This window comes from Galeopterus variegatus, unplaced genomic scaffold, assembly GCF_000696425.1.
Source record: "Galeopterus variegatus unplaced genomic scaffold, G_variegatus-3.0.2 Scaffold8749, whole genome shotgun sequence".
Taxonomy (NCBI): domain Eukaryota; kingdom Metazoa; phylum Chordata; class Mammalia; order Dermoptera; family Cynocephalidae; genus Galeopterus; species Galeopterus variegatus.
The window spans coordinates 65313-85029 of NW_007734860.1; the positions used below are offsets into that span (position 1 = coordinate 65313).

At 34.5% G+C, this 19717-nt stretch overlaps 1 protein-coding gene across 2 annotated transcripts in view; it reads right to left on the bottom strand.

The window, feature by feature from the left end:
- The window catches only part of HNMT (histamine N-methyltransferase), a 40559-nt gene that overhangs the window by 19109 nt on the left and 1733 nt on the right, over positions 1-19717 (bottom strand). For both annotated transcript variants that reach the window (XM_008593130.1, XM_008593129.1), the window contains exon 2: positions 16119-16171. In XM_008593130.1, the coding sequence (XP_008591352.1) occupies positions 16119-16171 (53 nt within the window). The remainder of the gene's footprint in view (positions 1-16118; positions 16172-19717) is intronic.

The window sequence follows — 19717 nt, forward strand, 5'->3', positions numbered from 1 at the left end:
TTTGGTAGATTGATTAAAGCAGACTGCCCTCCCTAATATGGGTGGGCCTCATCCAATCAATTGAAAACCAGAATATAACAGCTTGAGCTGGGACACTGGTCCTTTCAAACTTTCTGACTCAGACTGAAACTTGGCTCTTCTTGGGTCGCAAATCTGCTGGCTTTCAGACTGGATGTTAGACCACTGGTTCTTCTTGGTCTCCAGTCTGTCAACTGCAGATCTTGAGGCTTCTCAGCCTCCATAATCATGTGAGTCAATTCCCAATTTTATGTATGTATATACATATCCTATTGGTTTGTTTTTCTGGAGAACTCTGACTATTACATCTTCTTATCACCATCCCACCAAAAACAAAACAACAAAAAACTCTGCACTATGAAATAGGTGCAGTTCTGAATTGGTTCCAGTTATTCTTTTACACACAAATAACTATGCTAAGGCATGTATAGCCAAACATGAAACAATGCACATTAGCAACAATTGGCATTTAGCTTACTGTAATTATTTAACCTCTTCACAATAATTACCTTTTAAGGTTAGTACCATCTTAACCATTAAGTATCTAATTAAACATCTTTTAAAAAGTGATTGTTATAATGCATTAATTGTTCTCTCACATATTGGTTGAATATATTTGATTCATGGCTGCACTATAGTAAATGTTAGTACATTGAAGATGTGACCACATCTTAGATCACACATAACCTTTATCTGGTGAATCATAGGACTGGTCTTCTGAGTTGGAGACCTTCTGTTCTGGGTAAGTATACTAGTAAAGAAGGCTATAAAATAAAACTTTTATTCCTTAAAAATATGGATAAGTAGGTAGATGACTGGTTAGATAGATGCATGAATGCGTGGACAGACCGACAGACCGCTACTAGTAAAATAATTACATGGATGACTGGAAGAAAAAATGTATGTAGTAAAAAGGGAAGTCACAACTTGGAAAAATAGGTTTTCTGGGTGTTTAGTTATGACACAAAAAAAGTATTTTTAAAGGGTAAGATATAAAGATAGGCTGGAAGGAAATCCCTAGAACAAGCTCCACCAAGACCCTGTTCTTCGCAGGCACATGGTGTGAAATCCTACTCTTAGGATATGTTTTTGAGTTGAACATACACTTCTTCCACTTCCATCATTGATGGATGTATGTGTCTGTCATCTGAGAGCCCAAGGCAGTAAAGGAATGGAGTTAGAGTGGTTTTGTAAATTCTTAACCTATGATTTTTTTTGTTTTTTGTTTTGGTTCCTATGGCATTACATGCACATTTTGACTATGCATATTTTAGACAGATAATGAGAGGTTGAGAGTCTTACGTGTTACATCTCTTCTATCTATTCTCTGTTCTTTTAGTTATTACAAAATGGTAACATTTATTTGCTACTATTCAGAGATAGGCTGTAGAACTTGATGTCATGAGTGTTGGGATATCAAATCTTTTATTAATCTCACAATGATTATATTTCACTCACACCTAGCCAAATGGTCTGATCCTTTTCATTTTTCCTTACAGTGCTACCAGATTTCTGCATAACTTTAATGGGGTATTTAAATCTCCCCTGACCTGATTTCCTCATTCATAAAATGAGAAAATATAACACATTCATTCCTTATGCCACAGGGCAACATTTTAAAATTTTGATTTTTGTAGATTTCTTTAGTTTAATTTCCCTGTAACAAACTTAAAAACAATCTTCAACCATAAAATCACAGCAACGGGTCAATATAGCTAATTAGTTCAAAAATTTAGTCCCTATAGCTATTTGTTATTCAGATTTTGAGATAACCAAAAAAAAAAAAAAAAAAAAAAAAAAATCAAAAGTTATTTGATCAAACCCAGAGACTAGTTTGGGAATTTTTCATGCTATAATGCCTTTCTTTCAATCATGCATCTACTAAGAATCCATCAAATGCAAGGAAATGCCCAAAGTGTTGAGTTTATAAAGATAATTTTTTTAAAAAAATTAATAAGGCCATTGATAATTGCTCAATCTCATTAACAATCAGAGATGAAAATTAAAATGGCAATCCAATATCACTTTATGCTTATCGAACTTGCAAAAAATCAGAAAGCTGGAGAATGCTAAGTGCTGTCTGGGATGTTCAGATAGAGGAAATTTCCTTGAGGCTGGTAAGAATATAGACTGGTGCAGTCATTACAAAGACTGATTTGGTAATACTTATTCAAATTAAATAAAAAATGTAATCAAATTCAAATCAAAAAGTTCATGGAAAAATAGAATTAAAAGACAATACAAATTTTTCCATGAACTTTTTAATGACCCTTTATATATGTATAACCCATGACCCAGGAATTCTGAATAGGAATATAACATGAACACATAACTCAAAGAAATTCTCACACAGGCCAATAAGGAGATATTGTACCATGATGTTCACAATTTCATTACTGGAAATAGAAGGGATTTGGAGGCAAACCATAAGATAGAAAAATTGGAGTGGAAGCACAGCACTCCGTGTTCTGTAACAGCTGGATCCCCTAGATTAGATGTATACCTAGCAATGTAAGTGAGTGTTCAGAGAATCTCAGGAGAAAAAGCATGAAAATGAGTAATACATCAAGGAAAGCCAGAATATGTCACCCTGGCATATGCCTCTTTAACACAAAAATTGTTTTTGAGCTAAAGGCATTTAAGAAGCAGCAAATGAAGGAAAGCCTCTCCCTATCCACCCATCCTCCCACTTTTCTGCCTAATGGCAGAATGTAAATTTTCTTTTACTGTAGACAACTCTAGATTCTTCTCAGTCCAGAGACAGCACCAGAGGAATCTGCAAATAAAGCTTATTCTTCTTTTTCTCTCTTATACACACCTTCCTGTAGTTTCCTGCCCTTGGAAGCCTAAAACTATTTTCCTTCATCCTGTCATTTCCCCACAAATGCATTGTTCTTTGTTGAAAGTGCTCTGTAAGCCAGAGTTTTAAGTAAGCCCTGCTTTGAGTAACTTTTCATTGAGGTTTCTCCAATGTGATGAGCACTGCATATGTTAAGAAATGCTTGCTTTTCTCTTGTTAATCTGTCTTTTGTTATAGGGGTCCATCCCAACTAAGAAGTCATGAAAATTGAGGGGAAAAAAAATGTCCTCCTGTACAGTATATATCATACAAAATATACAGTAGAGAGGAGATTGTAATGGAAGATATATAACATATTAGGTGCAATAAATTATTACAAGTTATAACACTCTGTAGAGCCAACAGTGATGGAACAAAGGCAGAGTTACTGGCTGTAGTGAGGAAGGAGGAGAGAGGCTAGGGAGGAGAGCAGGACATACTTTTTAGAGGAGATAACCCTTGTGCTAGTCTGAGTATCCTATTGTTTTCATCCAGGTTTTGAATCACTTACTTTAGATTCTAGAACTTTCTCTAGCATAATTATGACCAACTATGCAGGATCAGCCTATTTATGGTTGAGGTTTTGTGATATAAGGGAATAACGTGGACTTTAGGGAAAATTAGACCAGGGCTTGGATCTCAATCCTACCATCTATTATCTGATGATATGCATCTTAAACCATCTGAGTTTCAAAATATCTAATGCTGCACTTCTTCATTTATAAATGAAGCCCCACAGACTTGCTATGAGAATAAAACATGATGACACATGTGAAGGGCCTAGTAATGTGCCGGAAAATAAAAGGTCCTCAAAAAGCTTAGCTCCTTTTTGATTCTTCCAAAATATGTAGTACTTAGGAGGTTTATGTTATTATAGAATATAAAGGGGGTGAAAACAACTTTTATTGTAAACTATTAATTAGTAAATGTTTGGAAGCTATCTGGCTATAAATTACTTTAAATGTTAATAAATTTTAATCTAATCAAAAGTTGTTTTCTAATAGACTGGATTATGCATTTTCTTCTGTTCTTTTCACTCCTGTGTTATTTTCTATCAAACAGAATATGCTGACTTTTTGATTTGGAAAGTTAAATGATAACCAAATTTAAAAATCTCCTTCCCTGCAAATTTCTATCCTTTGAATCACCCTGTCCCTCAAATCTGCCGCAACTGTGAACTCAATTCTCATGTCTCCTTTCTGGGCTCTGTTGAGTGTTTTACTTAATTTTAAAGTTAGATATGTTTGTGATTATAATATCTTGTTTCATACAAGCCATATTTTAAATTCATCATGCCTTTATTTATCAAGGGACACATAATTGAGATCTCTGACAGTGGAACTTATAAAAAGTTCAAAAGAAAGGAAAGAGCGTGTCTCATTTCCCGGACAACTTTTCTCTACTCCCTGAACTTCAAGGAAACATTTAATGAGATAGCAGAGTAATGGTGCATTTTTGTTTAAAACCCAAGGTCATTTAATCAAAAATGGGGAAAAAAATGTGAAAAGGAAAAATTAAGGGGCTACAGAGAAACAAAACTGAGCTCAAACTCAGTATTCACCAGAATTATTTTATTCAAATTTGTTAATCTCTCTGTACTTTAAATTGCATATCTGTAAATTAGGACTAATATGGCTTATATTATAGGGTCATTGTGAGAATTAGAGGTATTATATGGAGATCACTTACCACAGTTCATGGTATATAGTAATTACTAAATAAATTGAAGCCACTATACACCAGTTCAACAAACTAAATGCCAGGTTCTAATCACTGGAGATAAGGCAATGAACAAAACAGGCAAAAACATCCAACTTGTATCAATGGTAAGTTTGATGGAGAAAACTAAAGAAAAAAGAATGAGGGAAAACCAGGGTATGAGGGCTTTGTAATTTTCAACTGGATGGTCAAACAAGCTTCATGGAGAGGGTGACATTTAAAAGAAGCCTGAAGGAGAACAGAAACAAGGGAAATGAAGATTTGCCTATGTAAATGGGCAGGTCTGCAATAAAATGACAACTCAGAAGAGCGCTCATCATGTATTCATGATGTCTGGCTTGTCCTTCTGACTGATCCCACATAAAATAAAACACAAATCCCAGCTTGAGAACCCTGGAGCTTCCCCAAATGAAAAAATCTGCAGCTAAGAAAACGGAGGATTAAAGACTGTGGCAATTTTTCCTGCCATTCGATTTCAGTCTATTCTTGCTTCATTTCTCATATCAAAATATATGTGAATTCTTTAGATTATCGGCAGGAAAAAATTCATTCTATTACATGTTGCATTAAGATTATTATCATCCTTGTTCCCTCTTCTAGAATATCAGAAAAAAAAAATTGTTTCTAGGAGGAAAGATGGCCCAAATAACTCCGTGTTTGCTGAAGAAAAATAATTTCAGCTATGGGTTGCAACCAGAGCAAAAACAATCTGATTCTGAGGTGCAGTGTGAAAGATAGAAGATCCTTGACAAGAGTCTTTCTTTTCCTTCGCTCTCTTTTTCTCTATCACTTTTCTTTTTCCTGGGTGCCTCAGTATTGAAGCAGGCCTGTCAGTGTGGGAAAGAGGAGAATAAAATATTAAAATAGCCATAGGGTCTCAGGAAGGGGATTATAAACATAATTTCGGAGTCAAAAGGGCATGGCCACTTGCTTTCATGTGTCTTTTGGCCCTTGGCCCAGAAACTCGACAGCCTGAAAGCTTTGCAACCTCAGGAAGCCTAAGAAAAGGGGTGCAACCAACACGTTCCATGAAATAGACTGGGAGACACTGTTTCAAAAATGTCAAACATTGAAGTGTAGATACATTTGACAGGCAATTCAGAAAAGACTGAATTTTGCCTAATTTTTAATTTTTAAATTTTAATCTTATATAGACACTTGAATTCTACTTCAGCATATGCATAGAAAGAGGGGTGAATTCCATAACTACAGTACGGCAATGTTTAAAAGTTATACTCAGTTACTCTTAAGAAAGTACTTTCCCTACCGCTTATATAGACACTTGAATTCTACTTCAGCATATGCACAGAAAGAGGGGTGAATTCCATACCTACAGTACGGCAATGTTTAAAAGTTATACTCAGTTACTCTTAAGAAAGTACTTTCCCTACCTTCTTTAAGCCCAAAGAAAGGATTTATAAAATGAAACTACTTGGACTGGCAAGGGTAATCCGAGATAATCATGTGATTGTTGTGGTTTCACCCAGGCTAGGTCTCTTTCCCTCTCTTTCTCTGTCTCACCTGGGCTTCCTCCAGTAGCCTGCCACATTAATAGTGGTTAAAACACAAATCAACATTCTTAGTCATTTAGAATTTAATGTGAGGAAAGAGCCTGCGAGCCTGCATCGTTGTGTTGTAAAATGCAGGGAACCAATGGAAAAAACATCAAGTACTTAAGGAAACCGAGGACAAACACCATCTTCTTGATCAATACTGTCCTCACCGTCACTGTGGCTGACATGTACTTAGAGCCAGGCACAGGAAGATCTATGAGCTCTGAACAAAAGCTCCAAAGTCTGCAACATCGCTGGGACTGTTCTTAATGTATTTGTGCAGGTATATTACTATTACAGTTGAATGGAAATCTTCTGAAGGAAATTTGTCATGAAAACATGTGTTGGACTGATGCTTTGGGCTTCAGCCACTTAGCCAAGGGAAATGCAAGAAAGCCAGTGAGTTCAGTATATTTGTGCAGGTATATTACTATTACAGTTGAATGGAAATCTTCTGAAGGAAATTTGTCATGAAAACATGTGTTGAACTGATGCTTTGGGCTTCAGCCACTTAGCCAAGGGAAATGCAAGAAAGCCAGTGAGTTCAGTCCTTACCATTACCTCTCATGTATAAAATTAAATTTTTATTTGAGTTTATTTTTCCCATCCCTGGCTATAAAATTAATACTGTAGAAAGCTCAAGACATAGAGAAAGGTATAAAGTAGAAAATAAACATTTCACTGCTAGAGAAAGCAAAAGTTAACATTTTGGTTTATTTCCTCCTAAGCTTTTCTTTTTTCCTTCAAGCAAATAATTTTCTTTAGTGTACCCATGAGAGATCATGATTTATATGAATTACGTTGCTTTTCTCACTTAAGACTTTAACTATGAATATATCAAAATTTACTTGAATGTGTTATTTGTAGCTGCAATACTATATTACCTTAAATGGATATGTGGAATAATTGATTTAATTTTTAACTTTTCATATATACATAATATAAATAAAGGTATATATTTATATAAAATACATTTATGTTTATATTTTATGTATACACTTACATATGGGAATATATATGAATACATATATATGGAAGTATATTTTATATATAGTTTGTTTTACATATACACAAACTAAGTATACTACATATATATATATAAAACTAATAGGTTTTTTTTTGTTTTTGTTTTTTATTTTAACATTTACTTGTACATATTTATGGGGTACAGTATGTTCTTTCACCACCTGCATATACTGCACAATGATTCGCTTAGGGTAGATAGTATAGTTTTGTACCCATTGTCTATCACCTCTCCCTATCTCCCATCCCCCCTCCCCTCCTGGCCTCTGGTAACTATTATTCTACTCTTTACTTCTGTGAGAACCAGTTGTTGTTTATTTATTATAGATTCCACATATGATGAGTGACACAATGTGTTATTTGTCTTTCTGCGCCTGACTTACTTCTCTTAACATGATGGTTTCCAGTCCCATCAATGTTGATGCAAATGATAGGATATCATTTCTTTTTATCGCTGAATAGTATTCCATTATGTACATATACCACAGTTGTTTTATCTATTCATCTGCTGATGGGCATTTAGGTTGATTCAATCTCTTAGCTACTGTGAATAGTGTTGAGATGAACATGGGAGTGCAGATGTCCTTTTGATATATTGATTTCATTTCCTTTGGGTATATACCCTGCAGCTATATAGCTGGTCATAAGGTAGATCTATTTTTAGTTCTCTGAGGAGACTCCATACTGTTTTACACAATGGCTGTACCAATTACACTCCCACCAACAACTTAGGAGAGTTCCCTTTTTTCTGCATCCTCACCAATAATTTTTATTTTCTGTATTGTTTTATCCTAACTGGGGTGAGATGATATCTCGTTATGGTTTTAATTTGCATTTCCCTGGTGATTAGTAATGTTGAACATTTTTTCATGTTTGCCATTTGTATGTCAGGTCCTTTGCCCATTTTTTTAATTGGTTTATTTGGTTTTTTACTGTTGAGTTTTTTGAGTTCTTTCTATATTCTGGATATTAGTCCCTTGTCTGATGTGTAGATAGCAAAAACTTTCTCCCATTCTTTAGGTTGTCTCTTCACTTTGTTGACAGTGTCCCTTGATGTGCAGAAACTTTTTAGTTTGATATCTCATTTGTGTATTTTTGCTTTAGTTGCCTGTGCCCTTGTAGCCTTGCTTGGAAAATCACTGCCTGCTCCCCTTTTGTGTAGCATTTCCCTTATATTTTCTTCTAGTAGTTTCATAGTTTTGGGTCTTAAATTTAGGCCTTTAATTCATTTTGTTTTGATTTTTGTGTATTGTGAGAGATAGGGGTCTAGTTTCAATCTTCTGCATGTGGACATCCTGTTTTCCCAGCACCATTTATTGAAGAGGCTGTGCTTTCCCAATTGTATATCTTTGGCATATCCTTTACTGAATATCAGGTGGATGTTAGTGTGTGCATTTATTTCTGGCCTCTCTATTCTGTTTCATTAGTCTATTTGCTGTTTTTATGTCAGTACCATGCTGTTTTGGTTACTGTAGCTTTACAGTATATTTTAAAGTCAGGAACTGTAATGCCTCCAACTTTTTTTGTTCAAGATCTTTTTTTCTATTTCTGTGAAGAATGTCATTGGTATTTTGATAGGCATTGCATTGAATGTGTAGATTTTTGGGGGTAATATGAACATTTTGATAACGTTAATTCTTCAACCCATGAACATGAAATATCGTTCCATTTATTTGTGTCCTTTTCCATTTTTTCACCAATGTTTTGTAGTTTGCATTGTAAAAGTCTTTCACCTCCTTGGTTAAATTTTCTCCTAGGTATATCATTTTTTTGGTAGCTGGTTTTTTTGTTTGTTTGTTTCTGGCAGCTGGCTAGTGTGGAGATCCAAACCTGTGACCTTGGTCTTGTAAGGCTGCTCTCTAACCAACTGAACTAACTGGCCAGCCCAAAAGTACAGTCTCTCTCTGTCTCTCTCTCTCTCTATCTCTCTCTCTCTCTCTCTCTCTCTCTCTCTCTCTCTCTCTCTCTGGTGGGAGCTGTTGTGAATGGGATTAATTTCCTGATTTCTTCTTCAGCTATTTTGTTATTGGTGTCTAAAAGGCTACTGATTTGATTTTTGTGTGTTGATTTTGCATACTGCCACTATATTGAATTCATTCATTAGTTCTAGGAATTTTTGGTGGAATCTTTTGGGTTTTCTATCGATATGATCATGTCATCTTCAAATAGGGATAGTCTGACTTCTTCCTTTCCAATTTGGATGCTCTGTATTGCTTTCTCTTGCCTTATTGTGCTGGCTAGTACTTCCAGCATTGTGTTGAATAAGATTGGGGAAAGTAGGCATTCTTTTCTTCTTCCAGACCTTAGAAGAAAAGTGTTAGTTTAATACATAGTTAGTTTTAGATATTGTGCTATTATGAGGTACCTGACAATAAACCACAAATTTTCGTGCTAAAATCTTAATTTTTTCAGGTTAATTCCAAGAACTAGAATTAATGGTTAGAATGATACTCTTGATCTGTGATCATATTTTAAAACATCAACAACAAAATGAGCCTAAAGACAAGAGTGCAAGCTGCTCAGAAAGAATGCAGGCTGAAGAAATGTAGCACAGTCTTAGATGCCCTTCTGGGCAGGCAAGACCAGGCCAATTGCTGGAGCCATTGGAGGTGAGGGACTGGTGTGGGGAGGATGTCCAGGAGGAGTTACTGAAGCAACATCTGGGACTGTGATGGGATGGCAGGGGAGTGTCTATTTAGCAAGTATTTCAATATTTTAACAACCAGCATGGCCAGACCAGTGTGTATTAGATGAAAATCAGAACTGTTCTTATCCACGATGCCATATTACTCTCAGGAAAATTATATTTCATTTCATATCCTTATCTTTTATAAATGAAAGTTTTCAATCACTGTAACCTCATCAGTATTGCATATTATTGGCTTTTTAAATCTTCTTGAATTGTTCACAGTGAATATTTGAACTTTTCTTCAAATAGATGTTTTTATATTTTAATGAAATATATTATCAGCTAACTAACCAAGTAGTTTTTCATCATTTCTCTCAGTTTGTTATTGTGAATAGAGACAAAACTAAAGGAGACCCAGGACATTGACCCCAACCAATCTCTATAATCCCTAAACCCCTTGTGGCATATGTTACTAGGTTCATCATCTATAAAATGAAGATGAAAACATACTCCCTACACCAGAGTTGCATGAATATCTGCATAAAAGTGCAAAGTTTTATTCAACATGAATGTCAAGCAGAAACTTATTCATTAATTACAAGACTGTGTACCAAACTGGCACAAGAACTAGCAAGATACAAACTTGTTCTTCAGCAAAATTACAGATAAACACATACCATGGAATTTCAAGTAGATTATAAGTAAAACTGGGAATGGAAAACACTCAAATGTTAATAACAACAAAAAAAAAGGATGAGGATCTACCATATTGTTTTTTTTTTAAAACCTATTTTACCTGTATAAGGCCATTGCTGCATTCCAATTAATTCTAAGACTTTACAACTGTGTTTATTTGCCTTTCTAAGTACACAGTCATTTAATCTGCAAATAATGATAGTTTTGTCTTCGCTCTGCTCATTATACCTTGTTTTTTGTTTCAAGCCTTATTGAATTAGCCAAAACAATCTTGTTTACTCTGCTTTTAATGACAATGACTCCAGTCTTATAGCATTATGTACCATTCTCTGAAATCTGTAATGTATCTGTCCTTAATGATATTTCCATGTTCACCAAAAGTTTTAAAATGAAATACAAAGTGGTAAACTATTTTGGTAAAATTATATATGGAGATCAGTTTATTTTTAATCATACAATTATAAATGCCTTTAACAATAGTTTATATGTGAGACACCCAAACTGGTTATCTAAAGGAGACAGTCCTAAATCCTATAGATTAGTGTGTCACTAGAGTCTATATCCTAATAATGAAATAACTACTATAATGCTGCATAGGAGTAAACAAATTCTTACTCATTTAAGTTATAAGCAATTAAAATCTATTCTAAAAATTATCTGTGTGTCTAGAAGCCCCACATTATCTTTTAATTTTATTTTTCCATAAACTTTTTGAAATACCCTTGAAGAATACCACTTCCTCCATATAACCAAACATAGTGACAGCCACATCACTCTGGAGAAATTCCAATCTGTTTCTGGCAATTTACTTATAAAACCACAGGTTTTCAGGACTGAAAGCACCTTTCATGACCCAAACACCCAAGACATCAATTCCTGAGTCCCTTCCATAGCATGTCTGAAAAGTGTTTTCCCAGCCTATGCTAATGCTCTTAGAGTAACAGATAACTCTTTACCTTCCAAAAAAATGAAAATTAGTTTCCATTTTTGAACAGGTTTGATCATTACCAAGTTCTTATACTGAACCGAGAAATGACTCTCTGGAGCTTTCAACCACTGGCCCTTTGGGGGCAAATATTCTGTAGTTTGTTCACCAGGAAATATTTGAAGACAGCAACAGAGTACTCAAATTCTTTTTTTCTAGGCAATAATCCCCAAATTCCCTATTTTTCCACAATTAGTCCTACTTCATTGATCTAGACTATTGGGTTACTCTGGATTATTGGAAAACATTAACCTTTGCTTCCTGTCACTTCCGGGTGTCTAAACTTGACAAACTGGCTCTTCCAGTTATTACTTAATTGAATTCATTCTACCCACTGCTGTCCAACTAGCTTAAAGCATTAAACTTCTGTGTCACCTTAACATGTCCTTTATGAAAGATCAGATTAATAATCAGATAAAATTAGATTTTCAAATAGCTGATAATTACCAAGTACCTAATCTCTCCTTTACCAAGTAATAATTAACTTTTATATCTATTTAGTACAATTTGCTGGACTGGACTGAAGTCAAAAGAACTAAGTTTTTTTCTGCCTTCATGGTGTTCAGTTTTCTTGTTGAGTGAAGGTGTTGATGGTCTCTAAATTCTCTTTATTTTTTAACCTCTGTAGGAATACTGGTTTCTGTATGTTTCAGAATAAGAAAACCACTTACTTTTTGCTGACATATGCTCTCAAAATATGTCAGCAAAATTATTATCAAAAAAATTGTGAGGGGATTTATAACACCCATGTCTCATGTGAGTTGCTTGAGCAGATTAAAAAATTATCTATAAACATATATACGATTATATTATATATGGTATAGCAATTGAGTTGGTACATGCTAGGTTTATAAAAATAGAAGTAGAAAGCTGGAAAATGAGATTAGTTGAATTATAGTCCTGTCTAACCCTTATAAAAGTTTCTGGAATTTATACATAAGACCTGAACAGCGGGACAGATAAAATGACTCTCCTTTAAGCAAAGCCCAAAGCAACGAGAACACATTGCCTATTATTACATTCTGGAACATTTTTCCAGGCATAAATATATGCACTATAAATTAATAGTATTCTCCTTTAACAAAAAGAATATGAATTTCTTTTTTTCCATGTACCATCTAGCATAATGACAATACTTATTAGAAGTTGAGTAATAATAAAACTCCATTGGGTGTTTCAACTTTTGAATGCATCAGTGAAGATGGACCAAAAAGTGGATTCTGTGAGATTTAGAACGTAATGCATTTCGAAACCTAAAAACAATTGCTGAAATTAACACAATATGAATAAAGCAATTCTGGCTACTCACTGTGTTTCACTAAAGCACACAAACTCATGCACACGTAAACACACATATCTTTATAGCTCCCCATGTAAAACCTAAAAACAATTGCTGAAATTAACACAATATGAATAAAGCAATTCTGGCTACTCACTGTATTTCACTAAAGCACACAAACTCATGCACACGTAAACACACATATCTTTATAGCTCCCCATGTGGGCTCTGTAAAAGCTACATGGTCTGTATTTCTGTTCATGGTTTGCTTTCCTCCTGATTTCCTCTCTTTCTTTTTATTGGGTTCCTATCATATTCATTTCATACATTTTCCTAACATTAGAATATATAATCTATGGGTAATAATGCTGCTTATCAGCTGTATTTTATTGATGTGGTAGATTACTTACAGACAACACCAAAGAGCTTGCTATCAATTTTCTTTCTTTTGAATTGCTCAAAGCCTTAGTAATTGTTTTGCTTTTGAACTGAAGTGCCAAATACCTTTTTCAAAAACCTTACATTCTCTCTTAAACTATGGAAACTCTTTCCACACAAACACCAGCTTCTAAAGACAAGAGGTTAATGGGTAGGGTGAAAATCAAATAGGCCCCCAAAGAACATGAGCACCATGTGGTATAGAAATAGCAATTTCATTTAAGGAGGATATTATTTTGTTTACTTTTGGTATGTTTTCCAATTGTGGTGGAAGTAGTAGAACCATTAGGAATGCAAAGAGAATATTTGCACCAAACTTATGCAGAGAATGACCAGCAGCTGTCTGGATAACCAAAAAAAGAAAATTTAGGAAGTGAAACCAGAGAGGCTGGTAAGTTAAGATCCTATGAGCTGTATTATTAGAGCTGAGTACAAGGTACCGGACAGGGCCAATGACTTTATTTGCCAGGAGCTGGAGTTCAGGAACTGATGTGGAGGGACACTCCAGCCAGGGGATAATGTATAACTCTCAGGCATGCTGGAGATCATAAGACATCTGGGGAGAACATTTCTCTAAGGCAAGAATAGGAAGTTTCTCTCCATATAGTAACATATTATTTTTCTGCATAGTGCTTGTAGTTAGAAAATGACATTATTAGATAACCATATCCCAGTTGCTATATGAACATTCAAACCAACTGAAGTGGAGTGTCCTCTCCCCTCAAAATGCTGCTCTTTCGTGCCAAGGACAACAAGATCTAGGGATTTTAAATGCATTGCTTTTGATTACATGTAGCTTATGTGGGTAGTGAAACCTAGGTATGGATAGCTGGAATTTCTCTTGGAGATTTTCTTATGCTTCCGATCAATTTCTTGTGAATAGTGACCTTAAAGGGCACTCATATAATCCCACAGTCTGTTATTAATACAATATAGGGCCCAGTCAGGAGAATTCCAACTGTTGCTAAGTTTTCTATATTAGCACCTATGTGCACCTTTATGTACAGAATCATTGTGCAGGCCAAATGCTCCTTTCTCTAGGTAGCTTATAAGCATCTGGATAAATTTGCATTAGAAATTCAATTAACTTTATATTAATTCCAACTGTTGCTAAGTTTTCTATATTAGCACCTATGTGCACCTTTATGTACAGAATCATTGTGCAGGCCAAATGCTCCTTTATCTAGGTAGCTTATAAGCATCTGGATAAATTTGCATTAGAAATTCAATTAACTTTATATTAAAAGGTCAATTAACTTGGCCATGATAGAGATTGCTTTTAATTACTTTTTCTTGTAGGGCTTCTCTTCTTGTTCAAGCACAAGTGACACTATCAAATGATAGTCTCATTGCCTGTTGGTCCTGAAACTTATATGCAAAACACACTTGAAATGACTGTCTTGGTTAAATGAATTAATATGACACTCTTTGGGCAATTCATCACTATTATAATCCTTTGGGCTTAAAGTATCAGTAAGCAATAATAGACTATGTTAGCTTAAACTCTCTTTATAGTACTATTCATGACAATAACCTTCATTATTTGTCCTTGTTGGTTTCTATTTTTTTGGTGAAAGATGATAGTCAAGTAAAATGATGTTAAGGATTAGTCCTTATTATGTCATATAACAATGTATTTTATGAAAAATAAACAAATAATGACATCAAAACTATACCATTTCATTAGTTGGTTCTTGGTCATCTCTGTTGTATATATGGGCTACAATTCAACTCATTCATGTGGCCCTAGAACACCTACTTAACAGACTCAAGGGATTACCACTTGGCACTAAGTAACAAGTGGCAATATAGTGTCCATTTGTTACCAAATGGTAACCATTACTAAGCCATCATTCGGACAAAAACAAAACAAACAAACAAACAAACAAACAAAACCACAAAAAACCAAAACAGTAACTAAATAATATATAATTTATAGACATATTTTATATATTAATACAGTAACTCAAACTTCCAGATGTCTAGCAATTTAAAAACTAAAGCAAACACTATTCAAGAGTTTGATATGAGGCAAAATCTTGAGATGAAATGTTTTGCTTTATTTTTGCAGAAGGGAACAGACTTCACCTTATAGGAGCAATAACAATGTTCTAAGCACTTTGTAAACATTATCTATATTATCAGTAAAACCCTATAAGATAAAATTCATTGTTCTCATTTTACTGGAAAGCAAACTGCAGCTATGTTTCAGACAGGGTCATACAGCTCTTTAGGGGCAGAGTAACACATGTCAATCTGCTTTTCCAGAGTTTTCATTTTCCCCTCAGATAAAAGCACTGGCTCTAAGAATAGTGAGACTAAGAAAAGCTTATAAAGAGTTTGGGAGTGTTTTGAATGCTTACAGGTCAGTTTTGGAACTCAGTCAGAGGAAGAGAATGGTTTAGGCCAATGCCACTCAAAGAGTGCGTCCACAAGAGTGTAAATTAATTACCTCATTAAGGATATTTTTTGCCCAAAGTGGGACTTTCTCAATAAAGGGAGCTGTGCATATATTTGCATTACGGTACATGTTTCTAATCTCCACATGGACCAATAAAAGTTTGCAAACCAGTAACTAGTCCCTGGGACAATGCTTCAAGTGTTACCATCTTAAGGAATTACTTATGAGATTTTCTCTTTCTGTGAACATGTAAAAATCATTTTGGATAAAAGTTCTCAAAGTTATCTTATATGTTTTTCCATTTATAAAAAGAATAAGAAGGTCACACCTAATATTACAGATAGTAATGAAAGCTAATATCCTAAACCCTATAAATCTATGGGGCATTCATTTTAGTTGAAGTGATATTGCTAGTTTTAATAAGCTGATCTCTTCCAAAAGCAAAGAAAAATAGCTTTTCTAAAGAATGAACAATATTGCTGTCACGCAGCATGATGTTTGGAGTGAAATACAAATTTTTAAAATGTATTATTCATACCTGCACCTCCTCCTATGCTTAGAATCTTAATTTCTGATTTTGTGTTTCCAATCCTGAAATTAAAAAAAAAAATGTAGTTTAAGAAAAATGCGTTAGGTGCTTTGTAAAATCTGATTATCAAGTCTAATTGAAGAGAACAGACTAAAAATACAATGAACAAAACTAGGCCAGCATGAATGGTCCCAGTCATTTCAATGGTTATATTGCTGTCTTTAGAGTATCTTTAAAAATATAGGTTCCATTTATTAACTATCTTGAAGAGGGAGACTTAAGAATAGCACTATGAACATCTTAGAAGTAGGAAATGGCCTCTGTTTGGAGACTGCGTAGAGAAAAAGAACGGAAAAAGTGGACCTTGAGTCTGGTGACACAACAAGCCATTCATTGTAGACGTAAGAGGCTAGGAAGGTTTACAGTGTCTCTATGATGTCTGCCTTCTTTCCTTCCTTCTTCCTACCTTCCTTATGTTTAACGCTTATCAAACATTTATTATGTTCCTATCCTAGGAACTGAGGTTATAAAAATGAATAAGATACCACTTTGCTCTCAAGTTGAAATGTGAGATAATAAAGCCCTGAATTAAGGTCTAGTACTAGAAATAGAGTAGAATAGATGGATTGGGAAGTGAGTCAGGAGGACTTGCTTTTAAATTGATGTGAAGGGGTCAGAAAAAAAATATAAATGCACGATGGCTGCCACATTTCCAGCTTGGATGACTGACAGAAGGGTGGTGTTGAAGGGGAGGCTGGAGAATATAGTGGGACAGCAAGTTTACATTTTCTGTTTTTTTTTTAAGTAAACCTTAATTCAGCAGACATTTATATGAAGATTTAAGCTGCCTAGATCAATGGTTGATGGAGAGAGATCAGGATCAATGATATATTTTAGAGAATTATCATCGTCAAGTAATAGTCAAAACTTGGAGAGTGAATACTATCACCCAACAAAATTGCCAAGAATTAAGAGCAGTAGGATGATGAAGCAAGACCAACTTTTAAAAGTCACTGGATTGTGAGGAATACAGAAAAGAGAGAGAGAAAGCAATAAAACTCAGAAAGGTGCTAGGGGAATGAGAGACAGAGAAGGCCATCAGTATGTCCAAGGCAGCAGAGTATACTACCAAGAAATAAAAGGGGAAAAATCTCCTTTTTGATAACAGCTGTTTTAAAAGAAGGATAAGGACAGAAGTCAGATGGCAGTGGGATTAAAAGTGAACTCAACTGAGACACTATTGAAAAAGGATGGAAGAGTGAGAAGAGAAAGTGATGGCTGCTAAGGGGAAACATGAATTGAAGGAACTGTGTTTGTGCATTTGCACTGCATTTTGGCTGAAGTGAAAGAACCTGCAGAAAGGTTGAAGTGAGGTGCTAAAGGAAGCTGGAAAGGCTAGAGTCAAGGACATCCATTAATGAGTAGCCTTTCTCAGTTCTAGTTATCTTCCAACTTGCAATCATGAGTCTTAACACTCCCATCCCTATCTAAATCTTTTGTTCATTCTTAAAAATGCCCATATCTGTGGATAGCATCGGGAAGCTATGGAGCAGGGCATCCAGGCTGAAACCCATCTAACAGACATATTACCTTGAGCAAGTGACTTGATCTCTCTGTGAAACAGGATGATAATACCACCTAAATTACAGGATTTTTAATAATTGTATCTAACTCATGGAGGAGTTGTGAGGATTAAATGACTTAATTCACATAAATCTCTTAGAGATGTATCTGCATGTGACAAGCACTCAACATACATTAGCAATGATTGTGATTCTAGACACAGCAAAGTGACTTACACTAATTAATTCATTGAATTCTTTCAACTCCTCTATGAGCTAGATACTATTATTATCTCATTTCCTATATTACAATGATAACTAATAATTATTGATAACTTACTATTTTCCAGGCAAACATCTAAATGCTTTACATTTAACAACAATAATAAACTTTACTATTTGTGGCTGTATAAAATAGCTCCATACCCAGCTGCTTTTTAGGGCCTCGTTATTTGATTGGATGAATAACCAAGGCTCATCAGGTAGTTGGGGAGCATCCCTAAGACCTTTAAGCAACAATTTTATAGGCCTTACAGCAGAATCTCATTTCAAACATTACCTTCAGGAAAAAGGTTACTTTCTTAATAATGAGTTTGATTCACATCATTCCAAAAACAAAAAGGTCATGCCAAAGATGAGGAATTTGAATGTCAATAGATTTCTTAACAACAACTTTAGTAGCTAAAAGGCAATGAATAAGTACCTTTAAATTGCAATACAAAATTATTTCTATCATAGAGTTCTATACCTAGCCAAACTAACAAGAATGAGCATAGAGTAAAAGCATTTTTATTAAACATACAAAGTCTTGAAAAGTTTTCCTCCTATTCACCCTGAAAGCTCTTAAAGGATCAGCTCAATAGAAAAAAGGACCAAGAAAAGAAAGGCATGAGATCCAAAAGCAGACATCAAATTCTGAAGAGAGAAGAGAATTTCCAGAAAGTGGAATAAATTCCCTCATCGATAGCTGTATAGCAGGCAAAAAGCAAATCTTCCCTGACTGGGGGAAAAAAAAAAAAGAACAAAGAAAGAAAACAGAGGGTCCCATGGTGGAAAGTGAACGGATTACTTGATATATTTTAATATATTCAGAGGAGATTAATACTTCTCCTTGGAGGTCAAAGTAGTGATAGGTACATAGAAACTAAAAAGAAACTGAAATGAAGACAATAATCAATCTAGGAAAATCAAAAAGTTATTTACAAAAGGAAATGTATTTATAGTATTATATATTGCTCAATTATAAATAATATGTACATAGGCAAAATGATATAAACACTCAAATTATTTAATACAATATTGTGACATAAATACATTGCCACATTGGGGGAAAATGTGAGTGTTTATTTAGCTATTTTTATACAGCAAAATTAAGAAAAAGAATAATAACATGTTATTTAAAGTTACGAAAGAAAATTCCATAAGAAACAAAGGATTTCAAACTGTTGAAAGTGGTTCCTTCTGGAGGTAGGAATCAAGGCTGGAGAGAGACAAGGGGCTGCTATTTTTTTTTTTTTTTTTTGTCTTTTTGTCTTTTTTCCGTGTCCGGCAATGGATCGCAACCCNTCCTAATTATATTTTACCAATATAATGAAAATTCTTCAGTCTTTCACAAATTTTATATTCAATATTTCCAATTAGATTGTATACACTTTGAAGACAGAGAAGGGATCATCCATCATTCATTATGTTATATCCATGCTGGGTATCTCTTCCAGCCAAACGATATAGCTGAAGAAAACCAAGGACCTGGATAAGCTACAGACATGAACCTGTCCTTTACTGGAAAAGAACTGAGAAATTAACTCATTGCCTTTAATTTTAGAAAACAGTAAAATGACCCAAATAAGTAAACTCTAACTAGTTCCTAGATAAGTTGTCCCTATTTGCTACCTTCTTTGATTTTTGTAGTTATCCTATTACATATTAATTATTACTATATCATATAATACTCTATTTTTTAGAAACTAACTTTTAAAAACAAGTATGCAAAATAGAAAATAGAAAGGAAAACAGAATTCCATTTGTTTCCAATTATGCTGCTCT